Source organism: Carettochelys insculpta, chromosome 2 (assembly GCF_033958435.1).
Source record: "Carettochelys insculpta isolate YL-2023 chromosome 2, ASM3395843v1, whole genome shotgun sequence".
Taxonomy (NCBI): domain Eukaryota; kingdom Metazoa; phylum Chordata; order Testudines; family Carettochelyidae; genus Carettochelys; species Carettochelys insculpta.
The window spans coordinates 213498774-213513270 of NC_134138.1; the positions used below are offsets into that span (position 1 = coordinate 213498774).

The window sequence follows — 14497 nt, forward strand, 5'->3', positions numbered from 1 at the left end:
AACGCTCTCTCTCAAAAGGGATGATATGCACCATGTTTTTTTTTCCCCACCAGGGCAGCAATGAGAACTGGAGGATTGCTGAACTATCTAGTGCCACAACAATTTGAGCTCTGAGAGCAAATTAACTGTATTTTAAAAGTGGGAAAAAAAAACAGATTCACTTGGTCATTTCCATCCATGAATCCTATTCCTTTAGTGCAGGGTGCCTTTCTGCATCAGACAGTTCTCTTCCATGTCTCCTATTAGTGTTGTTTTCACCCTTCCCCTTACACACCCCACTCCTGATCTTTTTTTGTCTTCCTTATACCTTGGCTCAAAGTCCTACCTTATATTTTGTTGTTCTGATTTTATCCACCTTCTCTGTTCTCCTGCTTCTTCTGTTCTTTAGATTTGTGTCTTGTTTCCTTTATTTTGTGTCTTCCTTCACTCCTATTTGCCACCAATACAGGCATTTTCCCAACTTACAAACAGCCATACGTACAAACCAAAACTCGCTTGCAGCCGCCAGCAGGGCTGACCTTAGGTTTTATGGGGCCCGACTCAGTACTATTAAATTGGTGCCCCTACCTAATGGCAGTCCACATGGGAAACTGCAATTTTTTAGCGACCTGATCTATGTAATCTTCGATAACACATTAATGAAATATTTTAAAAATACATTTCAAATTAAGGGGCTGTAGCCCAGGGGTTTCAATTTACTTTAGGGCCAATATCAACCCTCATATTTTCCTACTGGGCCAGCAGGCACCCCTCTCTGTCAGCACTCTGGTAGCTGGGGGGCAGTGAGTCTCCCATGAATGATGCCCTAACTCCCCACGTCTCTCAGTCCTGCCTACCAGCTCACACACTTCCCTCCCGCCCCATGCATCCCCCAGGACCACCTGCCACCCCTGGGTGATTTAAAACCACTCTGGGGACCCCTGCTACCACCAACAGCAGTGCAGCAAGGCTAGAATGGGTTCTGGCTGCTTGCTCAGTGCCAGTGCCAGCATGCTTCTGTGTCCTGGGGGAGGCATGTGCAGAGCCGAACTGTGCACAAGATGGTTTGGTTTGGCTGCCCTACTCTTTGGGGGGCCCCATAGTGACTGCCCCAAGTGTCCTATGGGTGGGATGGTCCCCTGTACTCAGGTCAGCCTGCAGGGCCCTAAGTGGGCTGGGGCTGGCAGCAGGGGTTGGGCCCACCTGCACTCACAGCTACACAGCAGCCTGTTCTGCTCCAGTACCATGTCCCAAGCCAGCCTGCACTGGGCTGTGGCACTCCACTTCCTGACATTCCTTTCTCCCATGTTGCTTTTCAAAACCTTCTCTTTGGCTCCAATAATTCTCCCCTTGCCTGAGCCAAAGGCATTTCCTTCTGAAGGGAGCACAAAGAGCCCAAGTTTTGCTCCCTGCTAGGGCTGCCACTTTGGTCCTAATTACAGACTTCGCACTTCTCGGATGCTCATCTGACAGGCAGACGATACATTGGCTGACAGCAGCCAGAGAAGAAGCTGCAAAGCCACTTGTGGACACAACAGTTGTCAGACAACACTGCAAGGTGGTACGTGTCTGAGGCCTCGATTGATATTGAAAACACAATTAGAATAAAAACAGGTAGGACATATCCCTCCAAACCAAGAGAATCCCAGCAGTCTACAATATTTGGGCACAATAACCCAGGGGCTGTGGTTACACTACAGCACTCTCTTGAGAGAAGTCACTGTTGGAAGAGATTTCCTGACAAAACTTCTGTTGATAGATATCAGAGAGGTAGCCGAGTTAGTCTGTATCTTCAAAAGCAACAAGAAATCCTGTGGCACCTGGTAGACTAGCAGAGATTTTGGAGCATAAGCTTTCACGGGCAGGACGAAGCAGGTCTTTGCCCAGTAAAGCTTATGCTCCAAGATATCTGTTAGTCTATCAGGTGCCACAGGACTTCTTCTTGTGTCTGTTGATAGAGTACAGGCACACACAAAAGCCAATCGGGAGAGTGCTCTGCTCTGTCAACAGAGCAGCTGGACTGCCCAGCCACTGTCTCAACAAAACAGGCACCTGGAAGCACAACAGCCAGGGCTGCCCATTGTTGTGGATTCTCTGTCTGCCGAGAGAAGGCCCCCCCAGAGCGTCCACACAGCTTTTTTGTTGACAGAATCTGTTGACAGCAGTGTTATGCCTCAAAGCTTCGAGGTAGAATGCTGCCGGCAAAAGTGCTGTGTTTTGTCAAGACACTGTTGACAAATCCCATTTTGTGTGGGTGCACTCTGCGAGTTTTGTCAACAAAACTGGGGTTTTGCTGGCAAAACTTGCTCGTGTAACCACAGCCAGGGATAGTTATGCTAGGTGGAGGGATAGGCACACCAGGAGCCTATACACCTTAGCATGGAGGAAAATGCTACTGAGGATAATTGTCCATATGTCCTTTTGCAGTGTGTCAGGAAACTGAAGTATATGTGACTTAGAAAGAAAATCATACCCAAAGAGATGAGTGGAAGACAATAAAATGGGTAATGACTCAGGCTTGGTCAGTTGGCAGTACTGGTTTTACTACTATAAAACTGTCTCGAGAGCTGTTAAAGTCAGACATGTTTCATACCTTTGACACAAAAACCTAAGCCATCAGTTGTTTCATGTGACACCTTTCAAGAGCCATAGTTAATTCTTTTTTTTAAATCCCTTTAGGGTGAAAAGGGGGATTTGGGTGTGATGGGATTGCCAGGTACAAGAGGACCAATGGGCTCAAAGGTTTGTTATCACTGCTCCTACATAGTTAGACATTGGTTTCTAACAGTCTGCTGCTTCTGTCATGATTTGGTGAGAAATCACTTCTGGAGATTTTGGTTCTATAGCAAATAGCAGAACACTTTGGGATTTTCTTTCAAATAACAATTAAAACAACAAGATTATCTTCTTGAAGCTAAAAAAAATTATGCAATGGGGCAGGGTGTGGCTACTTTCCTAGCTTCTTTCTGAAACGTTTTGGAACAGATCAATGTAAAGAGGGCGTGATTCACTTTTAGAGTAAAGCACATGTAACCTGTCCCACTCTTTCCACCCTATCCTATAAGATTATGTGGACAAATTCACTCCTCTGTCATAACAATGCATGTCCCTAATAGGTTTAATAGTGGAAGAATTTGACCCATGTAGAAGATGGTGTCTCTGGACATCACACTGTATATTATTTATGTATGAATTATGGCTTCTGAATGTACATCTATATGACACAAAACAGGAGGGAACTGAAAAAGTAAAATATGAGGTCTCTTATCTGACCTCCTTCTAATCCGTCTTTCAAAAGCTTAAAAATCTTTTTCTCCTGTGGGAGAGGAATGGCTCTAATGGGGATACCCTGGTGGCTGCCCAAAACATGCACTATAATGTCATGAGGTTAGCTTGTCAATATTCATGACCTTGATGTTGGAACAACCAAAGAGTAAATTGCAACCAAGACAATGAGCTGATGGGAATAAGGGGACTTTGAAGTAGGCGGGGTCCTTTCGAAAAGGAGCCCCGTCTGGATGAGACGCGCGGCGGCAAGGCGCGTCAATTTCGAAGCGCCGCAGCCACCCGCATGCTAATGAAGCACTGAATATGCATTTCAGCACTTCATTAGTAAACTTCGAAATGGCCATTTGCGTGGCCATTTCGAAGTTTGGGGCTCGTGTAGACATAGCCTACCTGACTCAAAAATGGAGCAGGAAAAAAGAAATAGGTGCAACAGTTCTAGTCTGGGAGCCTAGTGTAGTAAAATCTTATTCTGTGGGCAAGTTAATGATAGAAAAGGAAAGTGGTTGGTAAAATCTACAAGATTCATCCTTTCATAGGTGTCACATTCTGCAAGATGGCAGGCCCTGTCCTTTGCCCACTCCCAGTCTCCCGGCACCTGTTCCTCAAGTAGGTAGAAATTTTGATAGTGTAATGTCATTGGAAAGGAATTGAGTGGTGTTTGAAAACCCTTTCTGCCACCTTTCTGAAGGTCCCAAATATGGCAAACTTAGAACAATTATATAGAGGTATATTGAAGAAAATATTTGTTCAACTTTCCCTAGTTATTCTTTAACAGAGGGGTGCACTGCTTACTGAAAGAGACATTGATTGGTGGTAATCCTGGAGAAATTGGCTTTGACATGAAGGACTGAGAACATTTATTCATCACAGTCATCAGCATTGTCCCTGTCCAAGGCACCTCTGGGAGACACATGGTCACTCAGGTTGTTTTCATCTACTCCACACTCACACATCGCTGTACAACACAGGCTGCTGGCCAAAATTTGCAAGATGATGAGCAGCTGGTCTTTGCACACAAGCATTTGATTAGCTGAATGATTGACTTGAGAAAGGGTGGGATGTCACCTGCAATTGATGTGATCAGTCCAGCCTTAAAGCTCCATTCATGCCCAGCAGAGGAGGGCAATTTCAGATGTGCTTAATTGTCCTGGAGCCATTCCATAGCTTGATAATTCACCATCTTGATAGCAGGCATAAATGCACCCCCCCATCACTGGTAATCTGTCTCCGTTTGCTTCTTGGAAAACATCGACTACAGAGCTCTACAAGTATCATGATGTTGATCTTCAAATGCGAAACTTAGCATACAAATGCTTCTAGTGCATTTGGCTTCATCAGTAACTGTCTCAGCCCTGCTGGATACCTTGGAAGAGAGGAGAGTCTTTGGAGGCTGAATCCAAAGCCTTCCAGTAAGATACTTTGTTTTCTTCCAGCCACCCTTCCAGTAGCATCACACCCTGTGGGAATGTGTCAGTGATGTGGTTTTTAATCAGAGATGTCCTGTCCATCAGAAGGTTCAAGGTGTTTGCCCCAGGCCCCACACTTTGAGGCCTCTGCTGTGGCTGCCCTGAACTGTCCTATGGACAGGTCTCAGGGCAGCCCAGGGGATTACCTGGGGGAGGAGCCTGGTGTGGGATGGCAGCAGGGGTCACCTCGCCCCCACACTTACCACAGCAATGGGAGCCAGAGCAACCTGGCAGCTGATTCTGCTTTGCCCTGTCCCTCCACCCTCTTGCTGCCCACTGTGCGCAGCTTCACCTCAGCGGCAGGAAGCAGAGCGTAATGGGCTGGGGGATTGGAGTGGGGGTGGCACAGCCTGCCAAGCTGCTCCAGCTCCCAATGCCACAGCAAGCATGTGGGGGGGAGGGGGGGGGCTGACCACTGCTGCCTCCCTGCACCAGGCCTCCTGATGATCCTCCGTCTTGAATTGCCTGGGGGACAAGACTTCAGGGAGGGGGTGGGGCAGAGGAGGGGCAGGTCAGGAGTGGAGTGGGGGTGAGGCCTGTAGCGGGGGGGAGGGGTTGCCCTGGGCCCCACTCCTGAGGCACTGGGTGGAAGTTGCCCCAGGCTCTGCTCTCCCTCGACACCAGGGACATCCCTGCTTCTAATGGCCTGAGGAATAGGAAAGCATCTCAGAGAGACAGACAGCAATTCTGTTCCCCAGCAGCAGGCAAAAAAGCAGGATCTTGCTGAAGCCTGGAGTGGTGTCTCCCAGAGAGCACTAGGACACCTTTGTCCTGTGCAAATAGCCAAACCTTAGGAGTGCCCCTTCCTGTGGCATTGACTGCCTGCAAGATAATTTTTGTGTCAGCCTCTTCATAGTGCTACAAAGAAACTTCACTGCCCAGGGGAAGGCATCAGCTTCATTAAACCCCACAAAAATGAACTTCCTTGAGTGCATTTCTCCTGCAAGGTATGAGCTTAACTTGTACTTCATGCAAATATGAGACAATAGCTTCTTCATTGTGATATTGGAGGTATTTGTGAAGTCAGTTATTTTGTACTGGTTAAGTCCAACTCCAGGAAGTCTCTTCTTTCTGATAATATTTTTAATTGGTCTCTCTGCATACATATCAAACACAAGGAGAACTTTGTCATAGGTCCAGTATTTTCTCTGAAGCCTCATAATGAAGTATTCAGCCAAACCTTGCCAGGTGTGAACTGTTTCTGGTTTGATGAGAGCTTCTAACTCTGCCATGCCATCTATGAGTGCTATGCAAAAAGGACTTTGCTGGCATGAAGTACTGTTGTTAGTAAGTGCTGGCTTAGGAAGAACATGCATGATGGGCATTAGTTTGCTATTCGCCTGGCACATAGGCACAGAGCCACCAACAGTGAGGGAAAGAGGGCAGTTGTCTTGGAGCCTGGTGATTTTAAAAGGCTGCAACCACCGCTAATGCAGCAGCAGCAGCTGGAGTCCCCAGCACTCTAAATCACTCCCAGAACCCCACATGGCATTGTCTGGGTGATGCTGAGGGCTGCCTAGGTGAAGCTAGCCGCACCCCTTGCATCCAAAGCCCTGCCCCTTCCAGGGGCCCTGGAGCAAAGCTGCCCCCATATTGCCCAGTGCCCAGCAAAGTCTGTTGCCAGCCCTGTATATGCATTATTCTATTACATATGAGTATGAATTGTAGCACCATGAAAAACTTGTGCTTTATCAAAGTCTCAGAGAGATCAACATCCCAATGAGATATGGACATGACCAGGAGATATGGTTAGCTCTGTCACAACACCTGCTAACTTCATCCTTCTTTGCATTAAAGAACTGCTTTATTCAATTCTTCTTGAGATGAGAGCCCACAGATTGATGGAACTGGGGTAATCCTTTAGGTTTTGAAGGCTTCATACAAGACAAGACGCAAAGTATCCCTTCAACTAATGTCTTTAACTGGCTCATCACTGAAGATGGCTTACATCATGATATCAGAGAGCTCTGGTCTGTCATACACAAGTGAGCTGCCAGTGTGAATAGGTTTATCCTGTAGCTTTAAAATAGCCCCTGCTTGGCATTTAACAGCACCAAAGAAGTCAATATGATGCTTACCTATTTCTGGGGAAGTCCTCTCTGCCATATGTAATATTTTGTTCAAAATTTGATGGAGTTCTTGACTTGCCAGGGAAAACGGATTTGAATGATGCACTATGCTTATCAGCCCCTCTATAATTTTCATTACTGTATTTACATGCTTTAGGTCTTTGTCTGAGCCAAGTGCACAGAAGGGAACTGGTGATCTTTTAAGAGCCCAATTTCCTTTTGGAAATCCCTCCCATATGTCAGGGTCTGCCTTCTCTCTTATTTTGGGAGGGTACCCAGCTAACAATGCAGATCAGCTGGTTAAATCTAAAGCAAAAAAGTATTTCACAAAGTCTTCCAGTGCTGCAAGGTGCAAATTCCAACCAGCTGTGCTGACAGATCAACAAAGGAGCAGCAAGGATTTGCCCACCGCTGGTATTTGTTCCAGCATCTTCAACTTTTCCCTGGTATTCAATGTACTTCCTCTTCAACCTTGCTAAATGCAGTTTGTGTGTCCACTGCTTGTAGTGTGTAAGGCACAGCTGAGTGCTGTGCTTAACCAGCTGCTCCAAGATTCAGCTACCAGTCACTACTCTTCATTTCACCTTAAAAAGTTCAAGAGTGAGGTAAAAACAAGAATTATGAAATAGAGGACTTTGTTTTTTGTAATTAATTATGGTATGCAATATGCATTGTGTGTCTATGTGCAACAATTTGCAAATGGATTCTAGTAACATCTGGCTGAATGCTGACATCTAAATTAGTTCTTCATTACAATTTTTGGCTTATTAAAGCTGAGCATCAATATCACCATGGAATGCCTCTTTTTGCCAGTCCTACCAAATCAACTTAGCTGGCTTTCTATTGTAGAGTTCCCTGTAACATCAAAAAAAAATCAAACATCATATGTCCTGAGTATTAACTGATAACATAGGCTGGTCAGTCAAAGGCCACGATTTCATTGTTTTAGGGTCACCTGCTTGACCTGCCCATGGTAAAGTATAATAAAAATGGATTTTTAAACATTTTCTCAAATACACATTTACATAATTATGCTGGGTTTGTCATTTGGTACTATTGTGTTCATAGTTGAAAGGGATTTGAAATAAAGCTTGATTCAGCCCATTTCTGATGAGACTGTATTATCAAATCCTGAGGAACTGGTGCTAGGTGATTGCTGAAGTTATGATTCTTCAGATTTTTATGAATCAAAAGACTCCTCCCTTAGCTTTCTATCATTTTACTTGTCCAGGAATTACACAAGTTCCCAGGCTATTACCTGGGTTTTTCTTAAGAAGGCAAAACTAAAAGTCATGGTAATCTTCACGTTGGAAGCCAATCAATACATATTTAAGGACTTCACTTTATATTTACCACATAGGAGGGGAAAAAGGTGGTTGGGGAAATCATTTCTTAAATTGCTTGGGGTTATTAATTGCAGAGGCTGAATAAGATTTAATTAAACCAGTAATTACATTTGTTTTCTGCTCTTTTAGTTTTTAAAGCAATCTCAAATATGATTAACAGGCTTGCTTTAGCTGCTGTCTTTTTCATGCTGTCTTATGGGCTAGAATATCTTGCTTTTGTCTTGTACATTCACAGCTATACTTTTTAATCTGTTCTCCTACAATTTACAAGGAAAACATTTGGATTTAGAAGTGGATGCAACTAATTATTTAAGCTCCCTTCTGCCCCCGACCCCAGAGTTTACAATGGCAGGATATGAATTCAGTTCTCAGAAGATCTAGAAAACGTGAAGCATTTAAATGTTTCTCTTTCCCTTTTAGGGTTATCCTGGAACTAGAGGAGAGAAGGTCAGTGCTACAATAATTTAAAAATTGAAAGCAGTAATGGAGATGATTGTAAAAATGTACTGTACACCGTTATTGAGTGGAGGTGCTTTGAATGCGAAATCAGAAGGTCCTATGAACGGAAATTTGTATGAAGACTTGTACTGAGAAGAGTGATGGGCGCATGACTTAAGCATTGGGCTGAGCTATCAATGCAGTGGATTCAGTTCCTAACTCTTCTTCAGACTTCCTATTGGAACTTCTGCGACTCATTTTCTCTGTTTCCCACTTCCTTCATCTATCATCTGTTTCAGGGCTGTCCCTCAGATTTATGGGACCCTACGCAGTACTATTAAACTGGCTCCCATGTGCCTGATGGCAGCTGAGGAGGGATAAAAATTTTGAGAGATGTGATTTTTATATTCTTCAGCAACACACTAATGAAATACTTGAATCAACTTTTAAACTAAGGTCCTGTAGATGGACACAGTAAATTCAGAATTGGTCAGTATATACCTGGGGTTGGCAAAGGGCTGTTAGATGGCTTCATTACTACTTGAATGGCTCTTCCACTGGTTCAGTGTCTGCTAATAGGTCTGGCAGGCATTTTCAGTTTTAAGGTAACTAGAGCCTCTCCAGAGGAAGAAGAGCCACAGAGCATGGATAGAAAGAGGCAGGTGGATGGTCATTAAGACCCAGTGATGCTGAATATCTTCAGGAGCCCTATGCAACTGCATGTTGTGCAGATGGGTAAAGATGGCCCTGCTCTGTTTCACTCATAGGCTCTGTGGAGCAGAGGAAGTTGCTTACCATGAGTGAAAATGATCCATTGTACAATGTTTGGAGCCTGTGGACTAGACATGGTTGAAATAATTAAAGTTTAGCAATGTTCTCACAAATATGTCCTTTTTGCTGCAAATTCTAATTTAGATACTGCTGTAATATTAATATGAATAATAAGAGAAGTTTTTAGGTGAAATTATAATCTGCTGTCAGATGCACACTGGGAATGGTACATAGGATGCCTTCCCTGGTAAACACTTAACATAGAGAAGAAAAAAAAAATCCCTGTGAAATGGTAATTGTCTGTTTCTACCATTTCCCCCAGGGAGCCAGAGGAGAGAGGGGTGACAAAGGCCTCAAAGGAGACAAGGTACATATTTTGGTTTCACAGTGGCTTTCAATTAAACCTGAGCAAACATAAGCCATCCTAAAAATCCTTTTCAGATTGTTTTAGCTGACAACAGTACATTGCTCTGAAAAGAAACTGAGATTTGACAGCATGGAATTGTTACAATAAAATTTAATTCCCAACCCCACTGGGTGAATCCCTCCTCATGCAAGTACAGAAATCTGATTAATGTTTTGGGTCTCGTCCAAATGAAAATATCTGTGGCCTTTTTGGGTGAATGAGGTTCTGCATGGTAGTAGATATTGGTGAGCTGTACATGGTCCAAAAGTGAGCAGCACCTTCTTGTGCCAGGCAGTTTCGGAACTGCTGCAGTGGAGGACAGCTCATAGAAAAGCTACCATCACTGGCCCTAGTGTAGTTTTGGAGTTATATGGCTCCTTCATCAGCCATCTGTGAGGAGGAGTTTCAGGCCCCTTTACATTTCAGCCTGTGAGTGAAGAATACGCTCCCAGGTTGGGATTCTGGGACATGCTGAGTATACAGAGCTGTGTAAAGATCCTCAGGATCGCTGGTAGACCATGCTGGCTAATTACAAGAGACACACTCAGCCCTGGTCCCTTTGGCCACAAATGGCAATCTGCTATGGGATCTTCCAGGGATTATTCATTTTCACACTGTTGTGGCACAAAGAGGCTGGTGTCCATCTATCCTGAAAAACAAATTTTCTGGCTACTTGTGTTTTGTAAGAAAACAAAACAAAGCAACTCAAACCCAATACATTGTCTCCTTTGGAGTATATCCTGTTCTGTCAAAGATCACTCAGTGAGCTTTTGATTACTCTTGTCTTTTGCTTTACAGGGATATATAGGTTTCCCTGGAATGCTGGGGCAAAAAGTAAGTAAACACGATACAGCGTCTCTTAGAAAACACATGGTTCATTGAATGGTTTCAGCAGCATCTAACTTCCAGAGCCATGGATCTTGGTCACAAGGTGCCATAGAATTGAGAGTTTCATTTAATAAGCTGACCCGTGTTTTCTATCCACTGAACCGTTATTTTAGGTGATGACTGTAGATTTTGGCTCTGGCAAGGGTTTCTTTTAATTTCTTTGTTCAGGAATATTTATTTGATCAGAAATTTGCCCCCCCCCCACTTTAAGTTTCCAAACTCTTGTTTGTGACTTCATAACCAATTCAATTGCACAGTTTTATTTAACATCTCTATTAACCTGGATTCTGAATCACAATGACCTTCTTCTAAATAGCAGGGCTTACCCTGACTGGTTTTAGTACGTCCATTAATCAAGAACTAGACATATAATTATAATTTGATGTAAAGATTGTTTTATGTGCAGAATCCTTAAAGGAAGGTCTATATTGACAATTATTATTGTATTTTGTCTGGGAGATTAGGTTGAGAAAATATTGGCTACTTCTGAAGAGACTACCTTTCTTACTGGTGATTTTGTTACCTAGGGATCTTTATAGCAAAGCTAGATACTTCTAAATGTGCCAGAGACATGCCTGTTAGCCAAGTTGCCTGGATAACCCCGTATCTTCTAATTAGTTTCTGATTTCCCCACTTGGCATCTTCTTTAGATGAGGGACCTTTCTGAGGGATTTGGGATAAAGAAATAAGTAAAAACTTTAAAGAGGATTTAAAAATTCTTTAGTTATGGCCGTGAACTGTGATATATATTACAACAACATTGGTTTTCTCTTAGAGCCAGACTGCACACAGAGATACGGTGTCCACTACATTGAACATAGTGAATTATCTGCTGTATTGTAGAAGAAGCATATTAACAATTTAATACATATTTCTTTACTCAAGTCTGGCTTTTTTTCCCTGCCCCACTCCTAAGGGAGAAATGGGTCCAAAGGGAGAACCTGGAGCGTCTGGGCACAGAGGACCTATTGGAAGACCAGGAAAACGAGGCAAACAAGTAGGAACTCTGTTTTCTCTTTATGAGTTTTCTGGGGTTTGTGTGGTTGTGATGTGTGACTAGATCCTCTGTCATTTTGTGTGTCTATATTTTGTGCCATTGATTTGCTCAACTTTTTGTGCAGAGAAATGGAGTGTTTTGAATATATACAGATGTTTGAGAAGGGCCGTGACCATTCCCAGGCGTGTGTGTGTGTCTGCTTGCATATAATGGCTAATATGTTTAACTTGTGTATGATTTTAGTTAAATGTAACAGGGCTGTGATCTTCCCTCTGAATGCCGAGCAGCCTGGCAAGGGTGCAGTTCTTACAAATGATGGACTCCACACCCCTGCCCTTTACTTATTTTCTTTCTCTGAGCTGGCAACAAGGGGCTCCCCATTTTCACTCTACACTAACTTCCAGGGCTAGTTCTCTGGTCTGACTGAGTTACAATTATCACAGGACAGGATCCAAAATGTTGGGAACAACAGTGGTTTCACTCCCCAATACTGAGGCTGGCTTGGAATCTGGGCTATTCTATTTTTAATCCAGATGTCAATAGCTTGAGGACAGTTGTAGCAGCCAGTGATACCCAGCATATAGCGATCCTCTATCATTAGGAGCTGCAAGAATGGGTGGCACTAGATTTTTCAGGCTAAGAGAATTCTTAGCCAGCCATGGAAGCTGGCTTCATGGACCCGTTGGGGCACTGGAGAGGCTGTAGCGGAGGCCAGCTTTTGGTCCAACTCCCCAACAACTTTCTCTCCCACTTGAAGTTGGGGAATTACTGTACAGGATCAGAGCATTCCTACCATCTGCCCTCAGCAGCAGAGTGGGGTGGAATTCACTGGCTATGTTATAAATGCTATGCACTATCCCATTTCTGCCCTAAGGAAAGATGTAGAGTTTTGTAAGGTACAAGGGCACAGAACTGGTCTTTTATCTCAATACAGATTCCTTTCGGTGCCTCTGAAGCATTGCCACTTGGATCCAGTACTCTGTAAGGGATAGTAAACAATGAGTAATGCTATCTGGCAACTTACTGACTTGGGGAACAAGTCCAGCAGAGTGCTGCAAAGACTGACCCTGTCAGCTTTCGTGTACAGCTTTAGTAAAGGCATGCAAGGATAGATGCGCTGAGTAAATATGCACGTGATAAGATCTGGAGGGTATGAGAGCCACCACTGACATCAGACTATCCAGTGGTGCAAAATTAGAAATATGTGCAGAAAATAGCCATGTTATTTTCAACCTAGAAAAATACATTGGGGAGTAATGCTGCTAGTGGTTCCCAAGTGTAAGGACTTGTGTGCTACACTCTGAATCGAGCAAACTACATTCACATCTCAGGGGGGCCTAAGTGAACTATGGGTGGCTCTGTGGCTCATTGGACTTCTAGAGCTGGGAGACATTCAAAGGTTGTGGGTTTGGTTCCCACCAGAACTACACTTTAAATTTCTTCCTCACTAGCACAGCGGTAAGTCTCTTTGCCTGTCATGTAGGTAATCAGAGTCTGAATCCCTGCTGGGGAAGCTGTCATTTTTGAAGGCAGAGTAGATAATGATCCCAATGATCCTTTTTGGCCTTCTAATTGATGAATGAATATAACATGCAAATACCTAATAAGATGTAGAAGCTAGGAGGCAATAATGCAGAAGTAAGTGGGGTCTCTTGTTCAGCCGTGGGCATCCCATGCTAGAAATTTATCAATGAATTAAAGGAGTTCAGCACAGAGAAGAAAAATTATTAGGGCTGGAGGAATCGATTTACAAGGGAAAATTAAATATGTTCAGCTTGGAAATCAGTGACTAGAGTTGCACCATCTTGACTCAGAGAGAAATTGCTTGTGTGCATTGAAAAAAAGCCACCTGGCACTGTAATGGACTAGATTAATACACCGTGGTCTCACAAGGACCATTGGTCTGTACTTCAAAATCACACTAATGCAATCTGTACCCAGTCTGTGCCATAAGCTGTACCCAGTCTGTACTATATTTTCAGCACTACGTACGCATCCAGACAGTGCCAATTTAGACTCCAGTCCTGCAGCTGGACCCAGCATAGGCAGACCCTTGAGTTCGAGCAGATATTGCATGGCTGTGACCATCCACACAGATCAGATTGCAGGGGCCTTGCAGCTTACCGCGCTTCAGTGTAAAGAAACAAGGCTGTTATCAAATATTCTTCCCATCGCTTCATCTTTATGAAGCAGAGACAGAAATCACATTCATTAGTCTTCCTGGCCGTTTCTACACATGCCACTTGTTCCGTAAGCAGCATGCTAGTGAGCAGCCTGGAAAATGCTAATGAAGTGCAGATGTAAATCTCCAGCGCCTCATTAGCATATGATGACATGATTCAGAGTCCGGAAGAAGCTCTTCTGGACTCCAAAATAGCCATATAGAAGTGCGGCCCCTGGGGATCTCCTGGAAGGAAATCCTCCTGCCAGAAGCCCCGTCTTCCTGAAAAGGGAGGATTTCCTTCCAGAGGGATTTCGTCCCAAGGAGATCCCCAGAGGCTGTGCTTCTACACGGCTGTTTTGGAGTTTGGAAGAGCTACTTCCGGACTCCAAGTCATGTGACCGTATGCTAATGAGGCACCGGAAATTACATCCGTACCTCATGAGCATTTTTGGGGCTGTTCATTAGCATGCCACTTTCTGAACAAGTTGCATATGTAGAAACGGCCCCTTGTACATATATGGAGCCCATCATCACAGTGCTACGTACGAAACATAAATCCATACACTCTGAAAATGGTGGTAGATGACACATAGTAACTTTTGAAACACAAATAATTGAAATCTGGTACAAGATAAGCCAGATGAAATAATGTTATAGTTACTTGTTCTTATTTTGTGTCCAAAAT

The 14497-nt window shown here is 43.9% G+C and overlaps 1 protein-coding gene across 5 annotated transcripts in view; it reads left to right on the forward strand.

The window, feature by feature from the left end:
* COLQ (collagen like tail subunit of asymmetric acetylcholinesterase) overlaps positions 1-14497 on the forward strand; it is an 84493-nt gene that overhangs the window by 52041 nt on the left and 17955 nt on the right. For all 5 annotated transcript variants that reach the window (XR_012644040.1, XM_074984542.1, XM_074984541.1 and 2 more), the window contains exons 7-11: positions 2659-2721; positions 8569-8595; positions 9680-9724; positions 10562-10597; positions 11568-11648. Coding sequence is in view for 4 of the 5 variants with exons in the window: in XM_074984542.1 (XP_074840643.1) it covers positions 2659-2721; positions 8569-8595; positions 9680-9724; positions 10562-10597; positions 11568-11648 (252 nt within the window). In the remaining variant the exon portion in view is untranslated. The remainder of the gene's footprint in view (positions 1-2658; positions 2722-8568; positions 8596-9679; positions 9725-10561; positions 10598-11567; positions 11649-14497) is intronic.